The 23,433-nt window shown below is 36.2% G+C and overlaps 3 protein-coding genes across 4 annotated transcripts; 1 reads left to right on the plus strand and 2 right to left on the minus strand.

Moving 5' to 3' along the window:
- Positions 1 to 787: 787 nt before the first annotated feature.
- Positions 788 to 13,046, minus strand: hps4 (HPS4 biogenesis of lysosomal organelles complex 3 subunit 2). The gene is made up of 13 exons (XM_084087150.1): positions 12,777 to 13,046; positions 11,638 to 11,679; positions 10,903 to 10,993; positions 9,827 to 9,970; positions 9,554 to 9,661; positions 8,163 to 8,279; positions 6,864 to 6,958; positions 3,941 to 4,013; positions 3,725 to 3,858; positions 2,867 to 3,647; positions 2,064 to 2,190; positions 1,785 to 1,896; positions 788 to 1,584 (listed from the first exon to the last, which is right to left on the minus strand). Exons 2-13 carry the CDS (start codon positions 11,670 to 11,672, stop codon positions 1,413 to 1,415), a joined length of 1,989 nt encoding a protein of 662 aa, XP_083943276.1. The 5' UTR covers positions 11,673 to 11,679; positions 12,777 to 13,046; the 3' UTR covers positions 788 to 1,412.
- A 421-nt stretch (positions 13,047 to 13,467) lies between these two features.
- cox6a1 (cytochrome c oxidase subunit 6A1) lies at positions 13,468 to 17,090 on the minus strand. The gene is made up of 3 exons (XM_084087279.1): positions 16,934 to 17,090; positions 16,472 to 16,611; positions 13,468 to 13,830 (listed from the first exon to the last, which is right to left on the minus strand). Exons 1-3 carry the CDS (start codon positions 17,031 to 17,033, stop codon positions 13,741 to 13,743), a joined length of 330 nt encoding a protein of 109 aa, XP_083943405.1. The 5' UTR covers positions 17,034 to 17,090; the 3' UTR covers positions 13,468 to 13,740.
- A 1,010-nt stretch (positions 17,091 to 18,100) lies between these two features.
- Positions 18,101 to 22,476, plus strand: LOC311066461 (C-type lectin domain family 2 member B). Of its 2 annotated transcripts, none has more exons than XM_084087673.1 (7): positions 18,101 to 18,366; positions 18,612 to 18,702; positions 19,815 to 19,892; positions 19,990 to 20,067; positions 20,230 to 20,369; positions 21,376 to 21,488; positions 22,058 to 22,476. In XM_084087673.1, the coding sequence occupies exons 2-7, from the start codon at positions 18,633 to 18,635 to the stop codon at positions 22,212 to 22,214; spliced, it is 636 nt and encodes a 211-aa protein (XP_083943799.1). In that variant the 5' UTR covers positions 18,101 to 18,366; positions 18,612 to 18,632; the 3' UTR covers positions 22,215 to 22,476. The 2 variants fall into 2 exon arrangements, with proteins under 2 accessions (XP_083943799.1, XP_083943798.1); XM_084087672.1 differs by having other exon boundaries at positions 18,257 to 18,366; positions 19,990 to 20,076.
- The last annotated feature ends 957 nt before the right edge of the window (positions 22,477 to 23,433 follow it).

A 23,433-nucleotide genomic window follows, 5' to 3' on the forward strand; every position in this document is an offset into this window, starting at 1 on the left:
TGCCAGTTCAGGCCATTCTTATTCTCACTCCTAATGACCATCATTACAGAACATCTGCACCATCACCAACGAGCTGCTCATTTGCAAGAGAAACAACTTTGGACTGAGGGAAGCATAAAACTTTCCCCAAAGTGCACGACCCTGACAATAGCTCCACAACCGACAGAGAGGTAATCTGGAGCTCTCCTGGATGCTACATAGAAACCATTCATCTGGGTGCACATACACTGGCCCTAAGTAGTATTTGGACACTTAAGCTACACTTTGTAATTCATACTAATAGCCTACTAATGTATGAATTTAATTGCACAGATAACAAACAATCAAACCAAACTGCTTTTCTCAAAATTAACTTCACATTTGAAGTTATTTTTAACCAGGTACAGTTTAAATGTTACGTTTACTGAATGTATAAACTCAGTTCTCAAGTTCACACAGGTGTCTTATCGGGTGTTGTTCATCACAACAATCCAGTAACATTCGCCACCCAAAAAGCGTCTAAATGTCTTTGTGTAGAGCATCATATGTATTTGTATAATTTGAAACAAACTATTTTTTGTGAAATATTTTTGCCTGAAAAGTGTTTGCAAATACTTGTAGAGCCACTCTAATATCTACACTACCGAATTTATTTGATTTAATATGGTAAAAACAGTAATATTGTGAAATATTTTTATTTATTTACCAGTTGTATTTTTAAAACGTAATTTATCTCTAATGTTCAGCATCATTACTCCAGTCTTCAGTGTCACATGATCCTTCAGAAATCATTCTAATATGACGATTTGCTGCTCAAGAAACATTTATTATCAATATTAAAAGATTCTTTTATCAATAAAAAGTCAAATAAATTAACAGCATTTCTTAGAAATAGTAAGCTTTTGTAACATTGTCTTTACAGTCACTATTGATTAATTTAATGTGTCCTTGCTGAATAAAAGTTTTTAAAAAAGTCTTGCGTTTGAACAGTAGTATAGGCTAAACATATTTCTGCAATATATCTTAACCATCCCAACAATTTCACACAAGTGTACTAAAGGACGTTTATTAACACTCAAGCATAATTGGCTTCCATTTAAAAAGGTGACAGTTTTAACAACTATACACATCTAGCTTTAACTGTAACACTGAATGGTCACAGCCACATTTAAAACCAGACTCAGTTCTCTAAACAGCAAAGGGTTACAGCAGGAGGGAGACACTTCCTTTATATTTTTGTCCAAAATGTTTTTGTATTTTACACTTCCAGCCTCTACTTTTTATTATGAAATGAACAAACAGAAGCCTATAATATAAAAAGCATTCATTACATTCTGAGCAGTATAAGAGAGACATACTGTATATAATATAAATATGGTGGATATCTATGACATAATAAAAGATATCAAAGAGGAGTTCAAATCTTCAAACATTTAAAGCAAGTTAACCCCATGTTTAAGGAGTCGCTGACGGGCTTTTCTGGGTAGTGAGAAGGCACTATCCTGAGGATCAGGACTTCCAGAGTTTCTGACAGGTGTTCCCTGCTGGAGAAAATACGTCTCCTGTGCGGTGTTACGGGTTCCATACACTGCCACGCCAGCGTTCCTGTAATTCAGGACACAAACACAGTGTTTACATAGCTGAAATGTGCGTAAAACTATTTTTAACACTCATGTTTGAACTTCTAGCATACAGTGATGAGTACATACACATAATTATTCAGAGAAAACCTGTGAAACATTTTCAAAACGCACATTGTATGACGGAAATTACCAAACAGGCATTCAAACACATACACTTCTAACCTGACAATGGCCTCCTGTAGTGTGTCTAAGTGTGAGAAATGTGAATGGAGCAGTGCAGTGGCCCTCACAAAGGCACGATCCTGGGGTCCAGCGGAGCGCCCACATACGTTAGCTACAGAACAATATAAAAGTCACTGTGTATTTTATGTATGTTCCTGAAAAACATTTGTCAACATTTAACGACAGTTGGCGTAGATCCTCAGTAAGTTTGGCACAATTCAATTTAGGATACTGTTTTTTTGTGTGTGGATGGTTATATATGTACGAGACAGGACTTACTAGTGAGTGTGTTTTGAATACAGTCATAGTGGGCAAAGGTGTAGGACCCCGGGGGGCCGGGGGTCCCTGGTGAGGTGTTCCTCAGGTGAGCCTCAAGCCCATTCAGTGACGCCAAGCTGCTGTGATGCTGCAATAACAGTACACTTTTAGAGCGGAAAACACAGCTACACATTGAAAAGTTTGGGGTCAGTAACATTATTTTAATGTTTTTGAGTGTCATGCATTGCTCACCAAGGCTGCACTTATTTGATCATCAGTATTAATTATGTTTATTGAGCATTCATGTGATGTAATAATGAAATAAAATTAGCAAGTTAATGTCATATGACATTTTTTATAGTTTTTAAAAATTGTAATGTTATACCAAAACTGAGTGATACCAGGATTTCTTGAGTTATACACTACCAGTAAAAAAAAGTTTAAGGTTGGTAAGATAAAAAAAAAAAAAAAAAAACGTTTCTCAATTTTTTTGAGGATTATTTTATGAATAGAAAGTTCAAAAGAACAGCATTAATTTAAAAGTGGATTTTTTTTGCAACAATAGTACTTTACTGTTTCGATATACTGACCTCAAAATATATATGTGTGTGTGTGTGTGTGTGTATATATATATATATATATAGAGAGAGAGAGAGAGAGAGAGAGAGAGAGAGAGAGAGAGAGAGGGAGAGGGAGAGGGAGAGGGAGAGAGAGAGGGAGATGGAAGGAGAGAGAGAGAGATAGGGGGTTCACATTCAGCACAATTCATTAAGTTAATATGTATAAATATTTCAAGTTGACACACACACACACACGCTTCTCACCACTTCCTCTCTGGCCGTAGGGTCTGTGTTGAACTCGGGCTCCACCAGCAGGGCCAGGACCAGCCCATTCACTCTATGTTGGTATAATACTGAGGGCACTAGAGAGCTGTCTACTAGAGGTTCATGTGGTGGAGGTGCGTTTGTGGGTTCAAATTTCTCCTTGAGTCTTCCTTCGACTTGCTTGCTTTTTGTTCTTGTCTTTTTCTCTGTTTCTCCTTGAAATTTGCCATTCTTATTGGTCACACGATTGTTAGCGTCCAGTTTATCTTCTTCACTTTGAATGTGGTTGTCGTGGTCAGAGGCGTCCAAGTGGTTCTCAAGACAGTTTGACTGCTGATAACCATTAGTGAGGGCTTTTATTTCTTCACTCTGAATGTCCTGATCTGAATTTAAACCTTCGCTTCTGCTTTCTGACCCGGAGTTTGCATCTATATCCTTCTTTGTGTTCAGGCCTGTCAGACTTCCTGTCAAAATGTGTTCTTTTACTGCACACAAGTTAGTTCCATTAGATGCGTGGTGGTCTTGTGACTCAGGAGTGAAATACTCTGATTGGTTCATGAGATTGGAGTGAAGGGGAGTGTTAACCCGTGAGGGAGAGGAGCTGAAACACGCTTCATCGGAGAGGGAGGAGCGAGGAGACGACGGCATCGTCTGATAGGATGTTGGGAGACATTGTGTGAGGTCTAAGCTTGAGTCAGTATCTGTGGTTGGGGTGTCGGATAAAGTGCGAGACAACAGACGGGACTTGAGGGGTTGGCAGGGAGGTTGACTGCAGTGAGACCTAAGAATGAGAGTATATATATAATATACTCTATACTTGAAAATGTAAGAATATAGTTATACTTTTTGGAGTTGTACCTGCATGCTCTATCCACTAGGGGGCGGCGGAGCATGTGCAGTTCAGTGGGCGTCAGGAACACCTGTGTTGTGACTGTGAACGAGGGCGGTGAACCCACAGAAGAACTCAGGCCATTGGCCGTCACCCGGTAATCCTTTATTGAGATATAAGGAGAGACACAACGATATAAGATTGTGCATATGCAATATCGGGAATCACTATGAACTTGATTCTACCTGGCTGTAAGTTTGCGTCTCGTACACCATCACCTTCACTGTCAGCGCAGGAGGCATCTGAGTACTCACCACCCTGTACAACACAGACAAGTCACTCTGTTTGTGTGTTTTCACACTTGGCAGGTTTCATTCGATTAAAACAAACTCTGGTGTGATTGCTCTGTTGGTGCGGTTCATTGTTTAAGTGTGAACGCTGTCATCCGAAATAGGTTTTTTTTTTAAAACAAGTGATTTCAAACCATTGAAGCACAACAAGCAGCTAAAGAAAACTCATTTCCTTAAATGTGCGCATTTCTGAACTCTGTCTGAGAGTTGCGCGCACGTGAAGCCACTCAGAGCGTGTTAGTACTGAACCCGAGTTCTTTTTGCTTCCAAATTGAGCTTGAACGGTTAAATACACATACTTGTGTGTCAAAATGAACGTCTTTGCAAGTATCCTCTTAAACAGTCATTTGTCTTAAGTGAACGTAAACAGTTGAGAAAGAAAGCGCATGTGTAACAGTATATTGAAGCCGTGCATTCGGTCTTAAAGTGACAGCAGCCTAATATATGTACTTCCTGCTACTGTCTGTGTCAATGTTAATCAAAAAACAAAAGAGAGAAAATCTCACTACTCTTGACTGAATCACATTAACTTTAATAAGAATAAATGTATATTTAACTTACACAGTGAAGACGATTGCAGTGATTTTTTAACACCACACTTAACTACTCTACTGTAGTTTTTTGTCCTATTGCTTGTAATTAGTTTCTTTATTCTTATTTTATCACTGACTGTTTACTTTTCTTCAGAAAAGCTTTTTTTTTAAAAACTTAGTTAGGCTGGTAGTTTTTTTTTGTGACAGAAATTTCAATGGTATCAAATTTTGATTTCATAAAAACCTTATTTAAAGCATATATATATATATATATATATATATATATATATATATATATATATATATATTGTGATATATATCATTATCGTGATAGTATAATGTGAACTCATAATGTGATTTTGGTTATATTTCCCACCCCTTGGTGCGCACCAAGCAAGCGGACCGAGACCCACATTTCCAGGGGGCCTTAATCAGCTTCTAAATAAACTCTGGTGCGGTTTGACTGAAATATGAACGCAACACGGACCAAAGACATCTAAACGAATCAAAAACAGGACGTAATGTGACGAGATGTGACCCTAAAAAGGACAGAATGCTCAAGCATATCTGTTTCTTCTCATTAAAGGAGTTATGTTACCTATTTCAGTTTAGTGCAGACATCGGAACCATCGTCTCCTTGCAGCAGATCTTTGTGTGCAACAGAGGAACTTCTGCCACTGTTTTGACTCCTTTACACACTTTATAAGCTCTTTGAGAGTAAAAATACCATCATATGTACGCACATGCAACGTGGGTTTATTCCAGCACACAGCATGGTTTTGGAAGTTCGGTTAGTTTTGTCGCAATATACATGTATACAGTGGTTAAAGTGGGATTTGGCAGGTGGGGGAACCCTCAAATTTTGTGTAGGTGCAACAGGGAAAAATTACTCACCGTGGGACAACATATTGAGTATCGTGTAGCAATACTTTTTGGGACAAGAGTGTCACTGTGGCACCAAGTATCACAATACTTATTTACTTGATATTTCAATGGTATTATTTTGGTCCATCTACATCTACACTTATATTGCTGACCACCATAATATGTAAAACAACCCTTTTTTTCACAATGTAAATTTAAACATAAAAATGGGAAGTCCAAAACTGACATAAATGTAAGGTTGTTAGGGAAAATTGGATTTCTCTGACATAATTATGTGCTATTTAGGGCTTTTGAAGGCCAATTTTAAAAAAAAATAAGAAATAGCTTTAAAACCTTGTCATTAGATTATTTGTCAATACCTGCTCTGTCCTCATCTTCATCTGTCTTTTTCTCTGTCTCCTTATCCTGCCCTATTTCTTTTCCTCCTAAAGCTGAACTTTGACTGATAGTCTTTTCATTTTCGTCTGTCAGTGTCAGTGAAGAAAGTAAACAAAGCTCAATTGATATATGTTTTATGAATAATTTTCTTAGACAAGTTAATTTACTCAAGGTTACCAGGAAAGCTGTAGCCTGAGTCAGTATTGCCAATAGGAACCTTCTACAAGCTTTGGAATTTGAAAAAGTCTGTTTTTAAATGTTAAAAGTAATTTTAAATAAAACAAATTATAGTCTACGTTTAACGCAGTTGGTGGAATTGGCAGACGTTCCCTTAGGCATCATGCGCTGTGGAAACGCGTCAAAGCATTCTCACAGGTATAAATAATATAATAATAATAAAATTTAATACAAGGGAAAACAAATGTCCGGCGAATATCGAATCTAAAACTAACTTTACCGCGCTAAACCACCGTAAGTGCATTTCACGCATTAGTAATCACTGGCGTTCAGCGGGAGGGAGGAATGACTTTGTCTGCATGCGTGAACCGGTGTAGATGCATTTAAATCAGACACAGGAGAACCTTGACTGAGAACATAACGTCGGGAAGCGTGTTTGTGAAGGCGGGGCCAGGGGGTGATTTTACGTTTTGATTTGATGAATGATGAGAATCATTGAATTTGATGAGAATGATTTGATTTGAATTAATTAATTTGTCTGAGGTGCCGGAACGCAGTTCCGGACCGTTCCGGCCCACTTTAACCCCTGCATGTATACATAAAAGCTGTTTTTTGCTTTGTATAATTAGGTTCGGTGTTAAAAATGACAGTGTGAACGGTAAGCGAACCAGGACTAAATGTTTCATTTTTTTTTTTGGTCCGGACCAAAAGAACCAAGAGAACTGAACTACAAGTGTGAACACACCCTTAAGTGCTTTAGCCACTTACAGATGCAAAGATCAATATGTATATTATAATAAACATGGATAATAGTAAACAAAATTTGTTCACCGGTGAAAGCTCACCTGCCCCTGTAGATGATACAACCAGCCAGCACCAGAGGACATCGCTGACAAGCCTGTAGAATGAGGGCAGCCTTCAGCAACAGCAGAGGATCAATCTGATGCAGGGGTGAGGAGAAGTGACCAGTTAGGGTATATAGACCGAGAACATTTTTTTCACAATGAACATAACTATATAAAGCCAGGTGCTTCACATTTGAGAGTTTTTGTGTCCAGAAAAATTAAAACTACTTAGTTGCACAACTATTTCCATGTTTTACTATTTACGGCTCATGCATTTCCGGTAACAGCATTCAACGCACCTACCGTACATACAGACAGTTACTCACAAGAACGCAGATTATTAATACTTTTTAGTGCTGTTAAAACACTAAATCATGTTCTTTGCACTAACAAATTATTTAGAATTTTAAACCAACTGAATTGTTTCTGTAAATATTTGTAAATTTTTATTAATTGGCCTTTTTCAGGCCTATTAACTTAGCTGTTTTCCTTTTATTTGTATTGCTTTTATTGATATAATATTTGTATTTGTAAAGCACTTTAGTCAATGGAAGCTGAAAGAATTTAATGTAGAGTTTAATGTATCTCATGATAATGTATCTCCACATACATTAATGTCACATTTACTTGTGAATATGCGCATTTATTGCATGCCATGCGCATTTATTGCATGCCATGAACGAAGCAAGAACATAACATAAGATAAGTGTCTAAAATGAAAAAGTTGAGGAGTTGAAAGTTTCCTTTTGGGACTTGCTGTTGAACTGAATGGATGAAGCAAACCGTCTGCTTAAACAAATACATATATTCATTACAAATAATGCACCAAGGTTTCAGTCGCCAGTGAAGAAACCATGAGCCAAAGTAAGAGAACAAATAGGGTTAGTTTAGGATCAGTTGGGAAAGTACATGATATTCTAGGGAAGCAAGATTGCTTTACAACACAACAACACAGCGACTAGTTTAGAGCACTGATACCCAGCGGTGAAATGATCTTGTATGTTTACCAGCCACTGCTTTCTCAGATCTGCTTGAGTTGGATTAAAACTTCATGTTTCATTGAGGAAATGCAATGCAATGATCCGAATATCTCTTCTCCTGTCTCTGAAAACGTAAACTAGGCGACTACAGCACATTAAAAACATAAATAACTGGAAACTACGAGGTCAGTACAAGTATTCCATTCCCACAGAGCGCTTAATTCACAGCTTGCAGTTTCAGTACTGACTGAATGAATCATGTTCAACTTGAAATGTTTTGTGGCACACTGTTAACATAATGAGAAGAGCGGGTTCTTACGTGTGTGGAGTCGATCGTCCTCAGGCAGCTGAAGATGTTGTGCAGCTCAGTGGAGCCGCCCTGCAGGTGACAGAGATATCTCGCCCATCGTGCAGCCAACTCCTCCTGACTGTACAACTGTCAGGCAGAACACAACATATGTGGAATTATGTTTTAATATGTATTCATTTATGATAAAAAAAAAAAATATGTACAGTATGTTCAAAGTTTGGGGTTGTAAAGATTTTTTTTTTTTTATGTCTTTTTGCTCACCAAGGCTACATTGTTTTATCAAATATACAGGAAAAACTGTCACTGTCACTGCTACAACTGTTTTTCTATTCTACTATATTTTAAAATGAAATTTATTCCTGTGATGCAAAGCTGAGTCTTCAGTTCAGTGTCACATGATCCTTCAGAAATCATTGTAATATTCTGAATTGCTGCTAAAGATACATTATTATCATCAATGTTGAGAACAGTTGTGCTGCTTAATATGGAAACAATGATTCAGATTTTTTTAGGATTACTTGATGAATATAAAGTTTAAAAGAACAGCATTTATTTGAAATAGAAATCTTTACCGTCACATTTGATCATTTGAATGCATCCTTGCTGATTAAAGGTATTAATGACCCCAAGGTATATGTTAAACAAATATATACATTTTAAAGAGGCCATTTGATGCTTTTTTAATGTTTACCTTTTCATTTAGTGTGTAATGTATCTGTGTGTGCATGTATAAGATCTATTACAAAGCTCAAAGTCTCCCACGAAGGGATTTTTTCAATCTATCAGAGAACACAGTTTCAGACCTGCCTAAAACGCCTCGATCGAAGTCCAGATATTACTTCCACAAACATCTACATCACAATTTGAAGTATTAGCACAATGCCCACCCAAAGGCATACGCAAAGAAGAAAGTTTAGGAGATGCTCCGTGTTTAACACTGCGAAAGGTTCTGCCAAAGTCATTCTTACAAAATTGGTTCTAATCGATTTTCAGAATCTAACTTGGGCTCAAACTGATATAGTAAATTGATAACATCAATAACAGTTTGCATTTACAATTGCTTTTGAAGCCTCGGAAGCTGAAACTCGCGATTATGGTAAGTGGTGTTGCGTTTCCGATACACACTTGAGGTTTTTAGCCAATCAGAGCATTCTGGGCTTTTCGGAAGGAGGGGCTTTATAGAAACTGGAACTCAATCTGAGTGTTTCAGACAGACTGGGAATAGAGGTGCTGCAATAATGTACAGTGTGTGAAAAATAATGCGTTTCTTTAACATTAAAGCATGTTAAACCTTTTCTAGCACACCAAATAAAAAAAGATCATTTAAAAAAAAAGCATCCTATGTACTCTTTAAATCATAATCTGTGAAGAGAATACTGTAGGCTGTGTGTGCTGTATACCTGGTAGCTTTGACGCACTGGTCCATTGTAGAAACAGAAGAGGGCAATCAGCTGATCTAGGAAGTCACACACACTCACATCAGGAATGTCTACCACACAGCTTAATGCCTGGAAAACAGAGAAAGATCCCATTCAAAAGAGTTGTAAAACCACTACAAAAAAAAAAAGGAAGTCAAACCAAGACTCTGTTCGAAAACCTTGGTTTTATTTCAGTTAGGATGTAGTAAGCACCAAAGCACCATGTCATTACACAAAACTACAATTTTCTCTTACCCAAATAAAGTTATCCTTCATGCGGACTGCATACTTGCTTTTGCGCAGGCGGAGCAGACGTACGGGAGATGAGGACAATTCAGACACACAACGACACACACCGGCCAGCTGTCCACAAAGCAGCTTTTGTTGGTCTATTGGTGTCTGTAACAGCACACATACTGTCATGCATTCAATGCCTCGATAGCAGAAAGTATTATGAAGGTTGTCTTCTAAAACGGACAAAAATTAAGCACTTGCAAATATATTATATTACACATTAAAATACTTGATTACATGTTTTTCTCACAATGGCAGTAAATGATTCATTATTCATTGTATCTCCCAACTATTTCTTTTTTTATCTGTTACATTGTCCTTTCTAAAAGAGCCTACTTCTCATATATACGTTCAGAAGGTCCTCCAGGTTTGTGCAATTTCACACACAAACCAGCCACTATATGTGCCTATCACTGAAAACTGAGACCCACACAACATTTGATCACTGGATTTACATAAAACATTTCACTCTTACGAAGTGTTTTCTCAACATTGCATATCAATTCATGACGAACACAATAATTATTTGAATTATTACTCAGTAAGTCTTTTAACCATATATTATTGTCTTTTGTCTTTCAAACACATGTACAAACTCGCATCATTTCATGGTTCTCTGATGTCAGTTAATGTTCACATGACATACAGGTAAACAGATTAAATATATTTTTTAGTAAGTGTTTTATTTTGATTGTTTTTATTTAAAAAAAAAATGTTTTTTATATGTTTATGATTTAATTACTTTTCATTAAACTCACGAATTGCAGTCTTGGAAACCCTGACGTAATATTGAATGCTCTTCATGTTGTTGATAAAGAAATGTAATATTTTTTCTTTCTCTTTGAATTCTTAAATCAATATGGTACAAGATTATTCTATTTAAATCAATGAGATAAATGAGTTAGGTCAAAAGTAATCTAAAAGTAATCCACAAGTAGTCAGATTACCTTAAATGTGTAACGTAATGGATTATGTTACAAACTACAATATTTGTCATGTAATTTAGAATCAGTAACCGACTACAATTTATGGCTTACATCCTCAGGATAGAAGTAGTATATCCCATCTACAGTCAGGTCACCCTCCTCTTGCACCTTTGAACTATCATACAGGAAGAAGAAACCGCATCTAGAAATACAACCAAACATGTATGATAAAGTTAGCCTTTAAACTTAATGACTCAAACTTCTTGCCTTCCAGTATTACTGATAAAACTTCAGGAAATTGATGTCGAACTGTTTTCCATTCATGTAAAGGATGATGATATCCCTAAGCACATATAATACATTGAACAATGAACTTTCTGTTCTCCATGACTTAATTGATGGGTCACATTGTAAGGAGCGCATCGCTAATGAAAGTTTAAGCAGCTGTGTTTAATATATGGGACACAAAATATCACTTTGTTTAAAGAAAGCCTGTAACAAAAAAAAAGTACACAATAATAAACAATAAAAAAAAGTTATTATATTAATTATGTTACTTTGTATGGAAAGTAATGCATTATGTTAAGTTTGCATTACTTCTTTCCTGGCTAAGGTTTAAGGTCACACACAAATGAGTGTGCATGTCTAAGTGACTACGTTATAGAGAAGAAAGAGGATTTTAATTCAACTGAAAAGTAACATGGATTAATTTTAGTAGCTCAAATATTAATGCGTAAATTTAAAGCAATGTGTTACTTGTTTGATCAAAAAGTAATCTAATTACATAATGCAACGTGCATTACTTTTTACCCCCAACGCTGCTAATAAACTGAATATTATTCTCACCGTCTGGAATCAGTCAAAGCAGCCGTCTCAGCCATTGGTGATCTGTTGAGAGAGCAGCAATCTGGTTAACTTTCCTACATCACAAACTATGATTAACTATGTTTGTAAGGGAGAATCTATAGGGAAAGTAATATGCATGGAAAAACTTAAGCATGGCATAAACTTCGATTGGTCTGAGAACACATGAAAAATATGGGACGTTTTTCATTTAAACTTGGTAATAAAAATCTAGGATTTAATAATTAAATTAAAAATACAGATTAACAAATTGAACATCATGATGTGACTATCTATTAATTTGGAGGATTTGTACTACTACTAGCTCAATGCTTCAACTGTAAAATGTTCTTTGTTTGTTACTCCTTTCAATTCCGTTTAGTATGAATTTCTTTCCTCTGCTAAACACAAAAGAAGATATTTAGAAGAATATGGGCAACCAAACAGGCCCCAGGCCCCATTGACTTCCATAGTTTGGAAAAAAATACTATGAAAGTCATCAACAGTTTGGATACCGATATTCTTCAAAATATCTTCTTTTGTGTTTAGCATAAGTAAGAAATTCATACAGGTTTGGAACAACTTGAGGGTGAGTAAATGATGAATAAATGAGAAGTTTCATTTTTGGGTGAACTATCCCTTTAATTAGACATATAGCCTTCACTTTAACCTCTGATTTTTCCTAATGCCTTACAATGTTTGCGTACAAATTATTTAAATGTAGAAAATACTTTTTTTAACTTTAATATAAGCTGTAAAGACAGTAAAATAAAGTATTTATTTTATAGTAACATAAGAAATATAGAGGAATATGGAAACGTTATACTTGCACATGTAACCTATTTTTTTTCCCGAGTTTATTTTTATTTATTATTGAGTAACGTTAAATTATTTGGATCATTCTCAAATCATGCTGGATAATGATCATAAGGTTTTGCACTAGTGGTGTTCAGTGCTGCTGATACATAATCCGTTTAAATGGGAAAATGTATTTAAAAAGTTGATGGCCATTTAGTCATTTTTATCATAAGACAATGTACGTTGCATGCACTGACTAAACACGCAAATGAGACGACAAACAAATCGGTCCTCAATGTTCACTGTCCAAACAACAAGAACTGATACAAACACTAGATACTCACCATCGGCGGGTTGATTGAAGAGATAAACTTCACTCATGTCAATAAACTTCAGCTGTGTTACTGAATCCCACTCGCGCTCCCTTTAACGACTCATTTCCGCTTAGAAAATACTGAAAAAACCTCACGACAAACCAAATATCAGTAAACTATTCCGTATAAATAGGAAATACGATCTCATGTTTCATAAATCCATTATATTTCGAATTTGAGAAGGAATGTGTGTCACAAGAGTAAAGTCATGTGAGAGTGTCTTGACAGTACGGCGAGCCTGGAGGGACAAACTTTCTCCACGTTTTCTGGGTGAGGCATACACATTTTATAGATTTTATTTATATATTTTGTCAAATGTTCTGTAAATACACCCTAAACAAGCTTTTAAAATTATGTTTCTTTAACCTTTTCCTAAACTCCCTGGTTTCACAGACTAGTGCATGGTTGAACTGTTTTAAATGAATAGATCGTAATGTCAGTGTCAATGTTTTGTCTCAAGATGCACACCAGTAATGTTTTTCTTCTACGGCATGTTAATAAAAGCTACTGAAATGTCCTAATTAAATGGCTACGGCCTAATCATGGCTTAATCTAAGCCCTGTCTGTGAAACCAGGCCTACATGTAGCATTTACATACATGTAAAACATCCTAGGATCTGAAAACGTCAACCACTTCCTTCAAAAATGAAACTTCAGACAGTTTATAATTTAATTAATAGATTTTTATTTTTCAGTTTAAGCTGACAATGTGATGCAATGGTCCTTGAGTAAATGTAACTGTTTCCATACGGTACTTCCACTAGGTGTGGAAAGCACAGAGGTAAGATCAACAAACTGGACAGACATGAGGTCATGTAAACTGAAAGAAACTGAGGAGTGGTCCAGGCCTGGGCAGATGTCCAGGGATGAGAGAGGGGATAGAGAGGGCCCTCTGGTCCCTGTAGGGGAGTTCTGGGAGAGCTCCTAACACCCTTCACTCATCATGATGCTCGTACCCGTCGGGGAGGGCGTTGACGTGGGGGTTGTGGAAGAGCGACTTGGTGCCGTCACCCCATGGGAAACGCTAATGTCAATGTGTGGAAGAGAGAAGAGAGGCATAGATGTGAAGTGTATTGCTTGAATAACAAAATGATCACATTTATAAATAAATTACACAAATATGTTCACAAAAGTCACCATGTGGAATTTTTCATAGTCAAATGTTTTAGTAAAAATATATGTAGGTAAACCTTTTTTATTAGTAAATAGCATGTGATTAGCTTTTCCATTTAAAGGGGTGGTATAATGCCCTTTTCACAAGATGTAAAATAAGTATTTGATGTCCCCAGAGTGTGTATGTGAAGTTTTAGCTCAAAATACCCCACAGATATTTTTTTATAGCATATTAAAATTGTCACTTTTTGAGGGTGAGCAAAAACGCATCATTTTTGTGTCTGTTCCTTTAAATGCAAATGAGCTGCTGCTCCCAGCACAGTGGGCGGAGCTTGTGTCCTTTAACCTCACACAGGCATGCACGGAAAATTTCTAAAACTTTTAGCCTTTTATGTTTAAACCGGATTCAGACAATGATGGAGAGACTCAAGAAGAAGTGACAACATGTAGACAACATTTCTGAATGGTTAGTTGGTGAATTTATGTAGCTTATGTGTAGGTATCTTCTAGTCATTGATTAGCATATTCTGTCTTGATCATCTATAAATCATGTTCCCAGGGGCGGGGTTTATGTAAATGTTAGGGTTAGTGATGTCACTAACCCGGGAGGAATGTCGTGTAGTCCTTACCAGCCGTTTGTTGGAGTCCTTTAATTTAAAGCAATTTCTTTAAAAGCAAATATCTCCCTTTGCTTTGAACTTTGAGCGCTGTAACTTTGCAGATGTTGTTTATGCTCAAACAGCAACATTACACACTAACTAAAGTTAGAAAAGTGAAATCATAATCAACCACCCCTTTAATGACTATACACATTTATTTTTTCATTTAAATTATAAATATATAAAAGTGTTACTATAGCATGATTAATCATTAAAAGATTGCATTCGCGATTCAAACACCCACGCGATCTTATTCCTAAATGACAACAATTCAGCTCTGTCAATTAAACCTTTGACAAGTACGATAACAGCAAACATTGAAATCTGCATTGGCTCAGTGGTTGACCCCGAGAGTAACTACATTTTGACTGTTTCCTCATAAAGGGGCAGTCGTGGCCTAATGGCTAGAGAGTCAGACTTGTAACCCAAAGGTTTCCCAAGGCACCTAACTCCCAATCGCTCCTCAGACGCCGCAGCAAACGGCTGCCCGCTGCTCCGGGTGTGTGTGAACTAACTTGGACGGGTTAAATGCAGAGGACAAATTCTGAGTATGGGTTACAAACCATACTTGGCCTTCACGTCACTTTCTCACTGTCATTTACATGAAATATTTTGAATCTGCATTAAATGGCAACAATATTACTACATTATATCCCAGGATAGAAAGTGTACTGAAAACAACATACTTCAAGAAATGTTGTGAGTACAAGAAATGGACACCATTCTACATCGTGTATAAAAAAAATAAAATAAAAAAAACAGTTGTAAGGCTTTAATGAACATTGTTTCTTCATATTAGAGGAAGAATTAAATGCTGATATGATACCTCGATTGAATTGATGCCTGAAGGATATATAAGATACACATATATACATATACATATATATATATATATATATATATATATATATATATATATATATATATATAAAGTTTTCTATCCGTGATTTGATTTTGACAGGAGACACAAGATTACTCTCTCCCTAGCCAATCACATTGAGGCATAAAAATAAAAACAAGTAAAAGTAGTTACCTTACCTGACTTCATTTACTCAAGTAAAAGTACATCATTACTAAACTACTCAAAGTACAATTTGATCTAAACTACTTACAGTAACATATTTATAATCAATTACTTCATACATTGATTATATCAGTATATAGAAAAATTACATTGTAACGGTGATAAAAGATCATAAAATAACCCTTAAATGTCTTTTAACCAATATATATGCCTGTAGAAATGTTTTAACCAAATTAGTACATCCCTAACCATGGTAATCATCAAAGCTCCACTATATTATGGAGTAGATGATCTTCAAAGGCTGAAAAGTATCTTAGTATCTTAAAAGTACTTAAAAGATATATTTTAAGTTATATTATAGTCCTAACAGGAACATATCAGCATTTCTCTGTACTGGTATATGCATTGCATATGGTTATGGCGTGTGATGTCACAGCCTCATTCCTGGAGGCCCTCTAATCATGCACAGAGCTCCAATGTCAGGATAAACCAGCAACTCACATTTACTAGAGAAATCAAATCAGGTTTTCTTGGCTTTCAAACATGATGCATAGCTTTAGCTGACAAATACCTTTATTTCACGGTTTGCCTGTTCTTGGAGATATCATTTGCACGACCCATTGATCTTGAATGACATTGATTTTCAAGACCAACAACAGCGTGTTCATGTTAATGTATAATTAATTAATAACCAGACAAATTTAAAAAGGGTATTTGCAATACTCTAAAACTAAACTGCCTCAAAAGTGCATGACCAGACTCCACTGAACTTCTACATGCTCTTTTCATATAAATCAGCATGAAGATGCATAAACTCACAACAAACGACTATAAAGGTGTTTATTATTGTGAAAAGTGAGAGTGTTCACCTTGCTGCGGATGCGCAGGTGGCTGTAGGGAACGAACTCCGGCTGGTCATGGTGGTGTTGGGACCTGAGGTACATGTTCAACATGCACACCGCGACTCCGGGCAGAGCCACCACAAACGTCAGGATTTTCCAGGTCTTGGCTACATGAACATATGAGAAATAAGACATTCTGTTTGGCACGTTTTAGACATTTCCATAATAACACATCAACCGGCTGACAGGCAAGTCGTTTAGTTCACTTAACTATGTAGTTTTTAAGACGTATTTAACTCAGTTTTCGTTAACTCACTATACAAAAGACTAAATGCTAACTTACTCTACAATCTTTGTCAACCACAGCACAACATTAAACAGCCATTCGTGTCACATTCGCAAGGTCAAAAGGTAGAGTTACGGCTGTTCGTAACGGCTGGTGTTTTTAATTACAGCGTCTGTTTTAAGCTGTTTAAAGTTGTAACTGACCTGCTTGTTCGCTGTGAGCTGCTACAGCCGAAAGCTGACGGCTTTGGGTCAGCGAGGCGGATTTGAGGAGCTTCTGGGATAAACGTCCGATCGCGGCCATTTTCGCGGAGACTGGAACAACAGGGGCGGAAGAAGAGCATTAATGCCGCTGCTGGTGCTGGAGATTGACGCGCTCGCCATCTAGTGACAGGGAGGTCCAAGAAATTTAATTTAATTTAATTTAATTTAATTTAATTTAATTTAATTTCAACAAAACATATTGTACATACAAGTTGGCAGGGGTAAATACATGGGAAAAAAATGGAAAAAAAAAGAATTGCAGAAAAATTTAAACATCTGTAGAGTTGTCATTGCTTTTAAGTTTTTACTTGTTTTGAATATAGTTTTCAAATGATTCATAATTTGGCGTTTTTTCCCCCCATTCCATTTAACTTTTTTAAATCAAAGAAACTTTGAACTTTGAACTTTGAACGACCATCATAGCTTTTCTTTGTAGGGAGTTCTTTCCAAAACAACGAGTGTTGGGGCACTCCCATAATAATCATTATAGTCTCAGGGGAAATTTGACAAAAAACACAAATATCTTCCATATTCACTTTAAAATGCTGTGCGAAACGTTTATGAAACCTCTTTCACTTTAAAGGAGCTGTATGTAAGAAATGTATTTCAATTAATCATAAAATGGCCCTGATATGTCACTAGACATTAAGAAATCATGTTCAGGGGATACACCGCTCTACAGTAATTTGAAAGTGATTGCAGTACCAGTTTTGGCCACAATCTTACATACAGCTCCTTTAATTTGTGAGGAGACGTATCGTTATGCCAGTAGGTGGCGACAAGTCGACGGCTCTGGGACCAACCAATTAAATGAGTCTCAGTCTCCACAACCTGCACTCAAAAACCATTGGACAAGTGAAACAAAAGGGGAAACTGAAAGAACAAAACAATAGCGCTAAAATTGTATATAAGCTTAGGTTTCAGGCTTTAAGTCTGTGAGTGAAATAATGCATTAATGAATCGCTTTACTTGTCATCATGACAACCAGTACGCGTCCTGTTTTCAATTAGCTGTAACAAATCAACAACAGTCACTATTCAGTGGTAACTGGTAATTAATAACATATGAGATTCCCATTGGAAACACATTAGCCTACGTCATTCTACTGCTTTTATTCTAGTTTAGAGTAGAAAAGGGCACGTGAAGCTCGTGCACAGTTGTTTTTATGATTATCACTACGGTTTTTATATTTTATAGCTACTTTGTCACGCATTTCTGGCAACTGCAATGTTCTTGGCAGAAACCCCAGAGCTTTGGTTTGGCCGGGTGGAAAGGACCAGCCTCTCTGGCGTCATACGACCATTCCACAGAATCTTCACTTTCCATGTTGTGCCATGGAAAACTGTATGTGTTGCAAGGAAACAAGTTGATCAGTAAGTTGAAGTTTTCTTAAATATTATTTACGCATTTAAGATTCAACAACTGCACTTCATCAGAGTGTTTTCTTATTGTTTATGTGTTTGTGCGTATACTAACATCTTTTGTATCAAATGTAATGTTGCACGGATTTAATGCGACGTAACTGAACCTCTAGTATTTCAGAGAACGTTGTGAAGTGGCATTTTCTTACATTATCATCAGATAATCACTTGATTTACACTTTTGTCCTTACATTCAGGCTATAGGCTGAACTCAAGGAATGCAGGCTAACAATCTCTCAGATGATGTGGAGGGAAATCCTGACAGGGAGGATCCCTTCTACCAGCAAGGCAAGTAATATATAGTATCATTGCAGCTTATTATAGCAGAGACAGTGGCTATGGGCGTTGGCTGCTCATATGGTTTCAAGTCCAATTGGTTATCTGTGAACTGAAAAAGACATGACATCTGTGCCCTCTGAACTTTTATAACTTTCTCACTCTTTAATTTTTTTAAGTGAATTGCTTTCACTATCTGCTGAGTTTAAAGGAATAGTTCACTCAAAAATGAAAATGATCCCATAATTTACTCACCCTCAAGCCATCCTAGGTGTATATGACTTTCTTCTTTCAGCCGAACACAATCTGAGTTATTAAATAATATCCTGGCTCTGTAATGACATTGAATAGTGCCTGAGTTTTTGAAGCTCCAAAAAGCACATCCATCCATCATAAAAGTAAGCCTTACGACTCCAGTGGGTTAATAAATGCCTTCTGAAGCGAAGTGATGGGTTTTTATAAGAAAAATATAAATATTTATAAACTATAATCTCTGGCACTGATGTATGATGTAGGTGTAGAATTGATGAATGCGGAAGCGCAGAGGATAAAGCAAAACCAAACACCGGTCACAAATTAGAAGTCTAAAACTAAACGTTTTAAAGAAAAATGTCGGAGGATTTCGATATAAGAAAAGAGGAGCTACGTCCTATGTCATACGTTGGGTCAGAGGTCACCCTTCCACCAGAACTCGACTCTCATGAACGCGCGTACGGCCGTTGCCGGAAGCCAGTGATTATTAAAGTTTTAAATACGGATATTTTTCTGACAAAAACCCATTGCTTCGTTTCAGAAGGCATTTATTAACCCACTGAAGTCGTATGGATTACTTTTATGATGGATGGATGAGCTTTTTGGAGCTTCAAAAACTCGGACACTATTCAATGCCATTACAAAGCTGGGAAGAGCCAGGATATTATTTAATGTGACTGGTGACAGGTGACTAAATGACAAGTTAAAGTAAAATATGGTGGTATCTGGAACTATTTTGCAGGCTTTACATCAGCTCATTTGATATATAGTGCTTGCTTAAGATATGCCCTAATTTAAAGTCTGTTCTAAACTGTTTAATTTTGGCATTTAAAATCTATTTACTATTTATTTTTTCCCCATGCTGTGTTCAGGCAAAGTGGCCTGTGTCATGTTCACGGTTCTCCTCATCCTTTCATTCTTGGTAATAGGAATCGTAACAGGTGTCAACTGTAAGTCAGACTTATAATGATGTCAGTTGTCTATTAGTTGTCAGTTAATAATGGATGTGTAACTGGCTTGTTTTTAATTTAATTTAACATGCTGAAGTCAAGAAGAACCCACAAGAAGATCAGACCAGAGGTCTTCTTTCTGATGATATTACGGCTATCCCGTTCCAGTACAGAGGTGAAAGCAGTAAGAAATGTTGCATTTAAAGAAAATGAATACAATGGCAAAACAACTAAAATATGAATGGATGTCAGTAAAATCACATAGCTCTAATATATTTTATAATTATTGGTAAGCAAGTGTTGTCTATAGTCGTGTGTTTTGTTCTATCAAATACAGGGCGGTGCTCGGATGGTTGGGTTTCCTATAAGAACACCTGTTATTTGTTAGTGAATGTTTATGGGACGTGGGAAGTATCACAGTTTTTTTGCCACAACAACGGGGCGCACTTGATGGTTGTGAACAGCGAGGAGGAGCTGGTAAGGACATGGACACGGACATGTTGGTGTACTGTATATATTTCTATCCTCATTTACACTACAGTTCAAAAGTTTAGGCTGATCCTGTGATTTAAAAAAAGAAAAAAAAAGAAAGAAATTGTATTGATCATATGTGACAGTAAATATGTTTATAATGTTACAAAGAATTTCTGCACTGTTTTCAACATTGATAATAATTAGAAATGTTTCTTGAGCAGCAAATCGGCACATTAGAATGATTTCTGAAGGATCATGTGACACTGACGTAATGATGCTGAAAATTCAGTTTTGCATCACGGGAATAAATTACATTTTAAAATATATCAAAATAGTAAACATTTATTTTAAAGGTACATCTAACTTTTGATGGCTAATTAACAGAACTGCATGTGTCCTGCGAAAGAACATTGTAGCCGGAGCTACTTTCCGTTAACTCTCTGTTTATGTCTATGACGAGTCACACAGGCACTGTAAAAATGTCTATGATCAATAAGTTATGACAACATATGTTTTCACATTGCATTGACTCATTAAAAAAAGTTAAGCAATTTTCAACTTTCAAGATTCAACAAATTTTTTGAGAAAAAAAAAAAAGTTTAATGTTATTTATGTTGAAATTACTTAAACATCCAAGTTGTTTGTACTTAAAAATCTTTTCTTTTTTTTTTACAATGTGGGATACTCCGCAGCGGTTGCCGTCTTGCCTGGTCTAAAATAGTCTGAATATAAACGCTTATTATAGGCATAACGTAGTGATTCAGAATTAGACAAACACACACTTTGGAAGATTGGTTCATGATGTACAGTAGGCTGCTCGCTTAGTATATATACATTTAGCAAATTTTGAACAAAAAAGTTACATAATGTACCTTTTAAAATGTAGTAATTTTTTTTACAAAATGACTGTATTTATGATCAAACCGACCAACTTTTGAATGGTAGTGTATTTCTGAAAGCATAGATATTAATCATAGGTGTATAATTAAAACACATTGCTGGCTCTTAGGAGTTCATTTCAAGAACTGTCCAGAAACAGACTGACTACTGGATAGGCCTCAAGAGGGACAAATTGGGCAAATGGTCCTGGGTTAATGGAGACGATTATCATTCAGCTCCACAGTAAGAGAGCATTGACTTCCATACTTTTGAAACTGTGAATGCTATTAAATTTCATTAAAGCTACACTGTGTAATTTTTTAAGTTGATTCTTAGCAAAAAACACTTTGTTCTTTCAAAATGATATGTGCTCATTAATGTGTAATCACTTCTACCAACTAATCAAGTATTCTCGTAAGCGTAGAATCTGCCATTTAGAATACATACGAGCGAGTCGCTCGAATGGCGGCAGCCATGTTGCGCCTCCATCTTGAAAATACATTAGCCAAAGAGGGACATACCTGGAAATTCAAGCTTCGCCTTTCGCATTTTTACACTCAGTGGCACCGTGACAGATGCGAGGGGGACGTCTGCCGGCAGATTTGAAATAATACGGCCACCGTAGGAGTTAAAACGCCCTCGGAATGGGAGGGGCTAGAAAGTAATATTCAGTCGGTAGTCATAAACAATTTCACCGCTAGACGGGAGAAAATCCTACACAGTGTAGCTTTAAACAGCAGCCATACTGTATGACATGCCACCAAGATCAATATGTCATCTTCCGACTTCTTTGTGGTTTGTGTTCTTTTCAGTTTCTGGGATGAAAATCAACCTGCTCATGGTGGTATGGAGTCCTGTGTCCACTTGAAAGGAACTGACACAGTGCGTCGCAAGCTGTTGCATGATGCTGACTGTTACAGCGAACGCTATTTCATTTGTGAACGCACACTAGAGAAAGGCATGTGGTAGGAAACTGTGCCCTTATGCCAGCTGCATTAGACTGTTCTCCTAAAATCCTGCTCTGGACACACACCTTCTGATATTGTACATGGTCTCTTTTTTTTTTTGTAAAACTGTACTTGCTTGATGTATTTTTGCTATGCATAAGCAACATGTTTTATAGTATTCCAGTGTAATGTCCTGTGATATGAACACATCCATTTAGGTAACTCATTTTTGGTACAATTTCATCTGAACCTAGATAATTTGATTAAACATACAGTAGGTATTATTATTAATATTATTACTTTATTTATATTCAACCTTTTAAACCAGTGTTCAAAAGGCTCCCTAGAATATTATTAAATATGATTATCCAACTTATAAAAAAAAAAAAAAAAGTTAAATTCACACAATAACACTGATAGAGACGCCAGTTCTTCTATTTATGAAAAATTGCTAGTTATAATTGTTATTATTTAAATACATTTTTAACATGTATCTGACAAAGACACAGGATTAAGGTCTGTTTGTAGAGATTTAATAAGCAATCATAATTCACAAAGTCAACTGTAGTCAACAGTCAAGCTAACAACACAGGCAAGACAAAGAAAGTCATTAATCATAACTAGGAGTAGAATTGAGATGATGACCTCTGGTGGTGAGCTGGATAAACTAAATTATATTTTGTGAAGACGTTACAATGGAAAATCTACTTCAATAAATCAAAGCCTGTCTACTCAGAAAGGTTCAGTGGGGTTTAATATATAAATAAAAGTAGGGTTTTTGACTCAATTTTAAAGAATCCTTAATGCAAAAAAGTATTATAAAAAAGGTAATTGCAACCTTTTATCTCACAATTCTGAATTTGAATCTCAGTACATTCAGAATCGCGTGATATAAAGTCGCAGTTGCGAGTTATAAAGTCAGAATTGCATGATATAAAGTCGCAATTGTGTGTTATAAAATTGAACTTTATAACTCGAGTTTATATATCATAATTCTGAGAAAAGATGTTAGAATTGCAAGATATAAAGTCGCAATTGCGTATAATAAAGTCACAATTGCGAGATATAAAGTCACAATTGCGTGTTATAAAGTCAGAATTTAAAATGAGAAATAAAGAAATAACTTAATGAGAAATAAAGTCAGAATTAATTCGAAATTATCTTTTAAAATGTTTTATTCTGTGGCGGAAACAAGCTTCCATAAAAAAGGTTCTATATAAGAAGTAGTGTCCTTAATGATT

Source organism: Abramis brama (assembly GCF_963993115.1).
Source record: "Abramis brama genome assembly, chromosome: 16".
NCBI classification, from domain to species: domain Eukaryota; kingdom Metazoa; phylum Chordata; class Actinopteri; order Cypriniformes; family Leuciscidae; genus Abramis; species Abramis brama.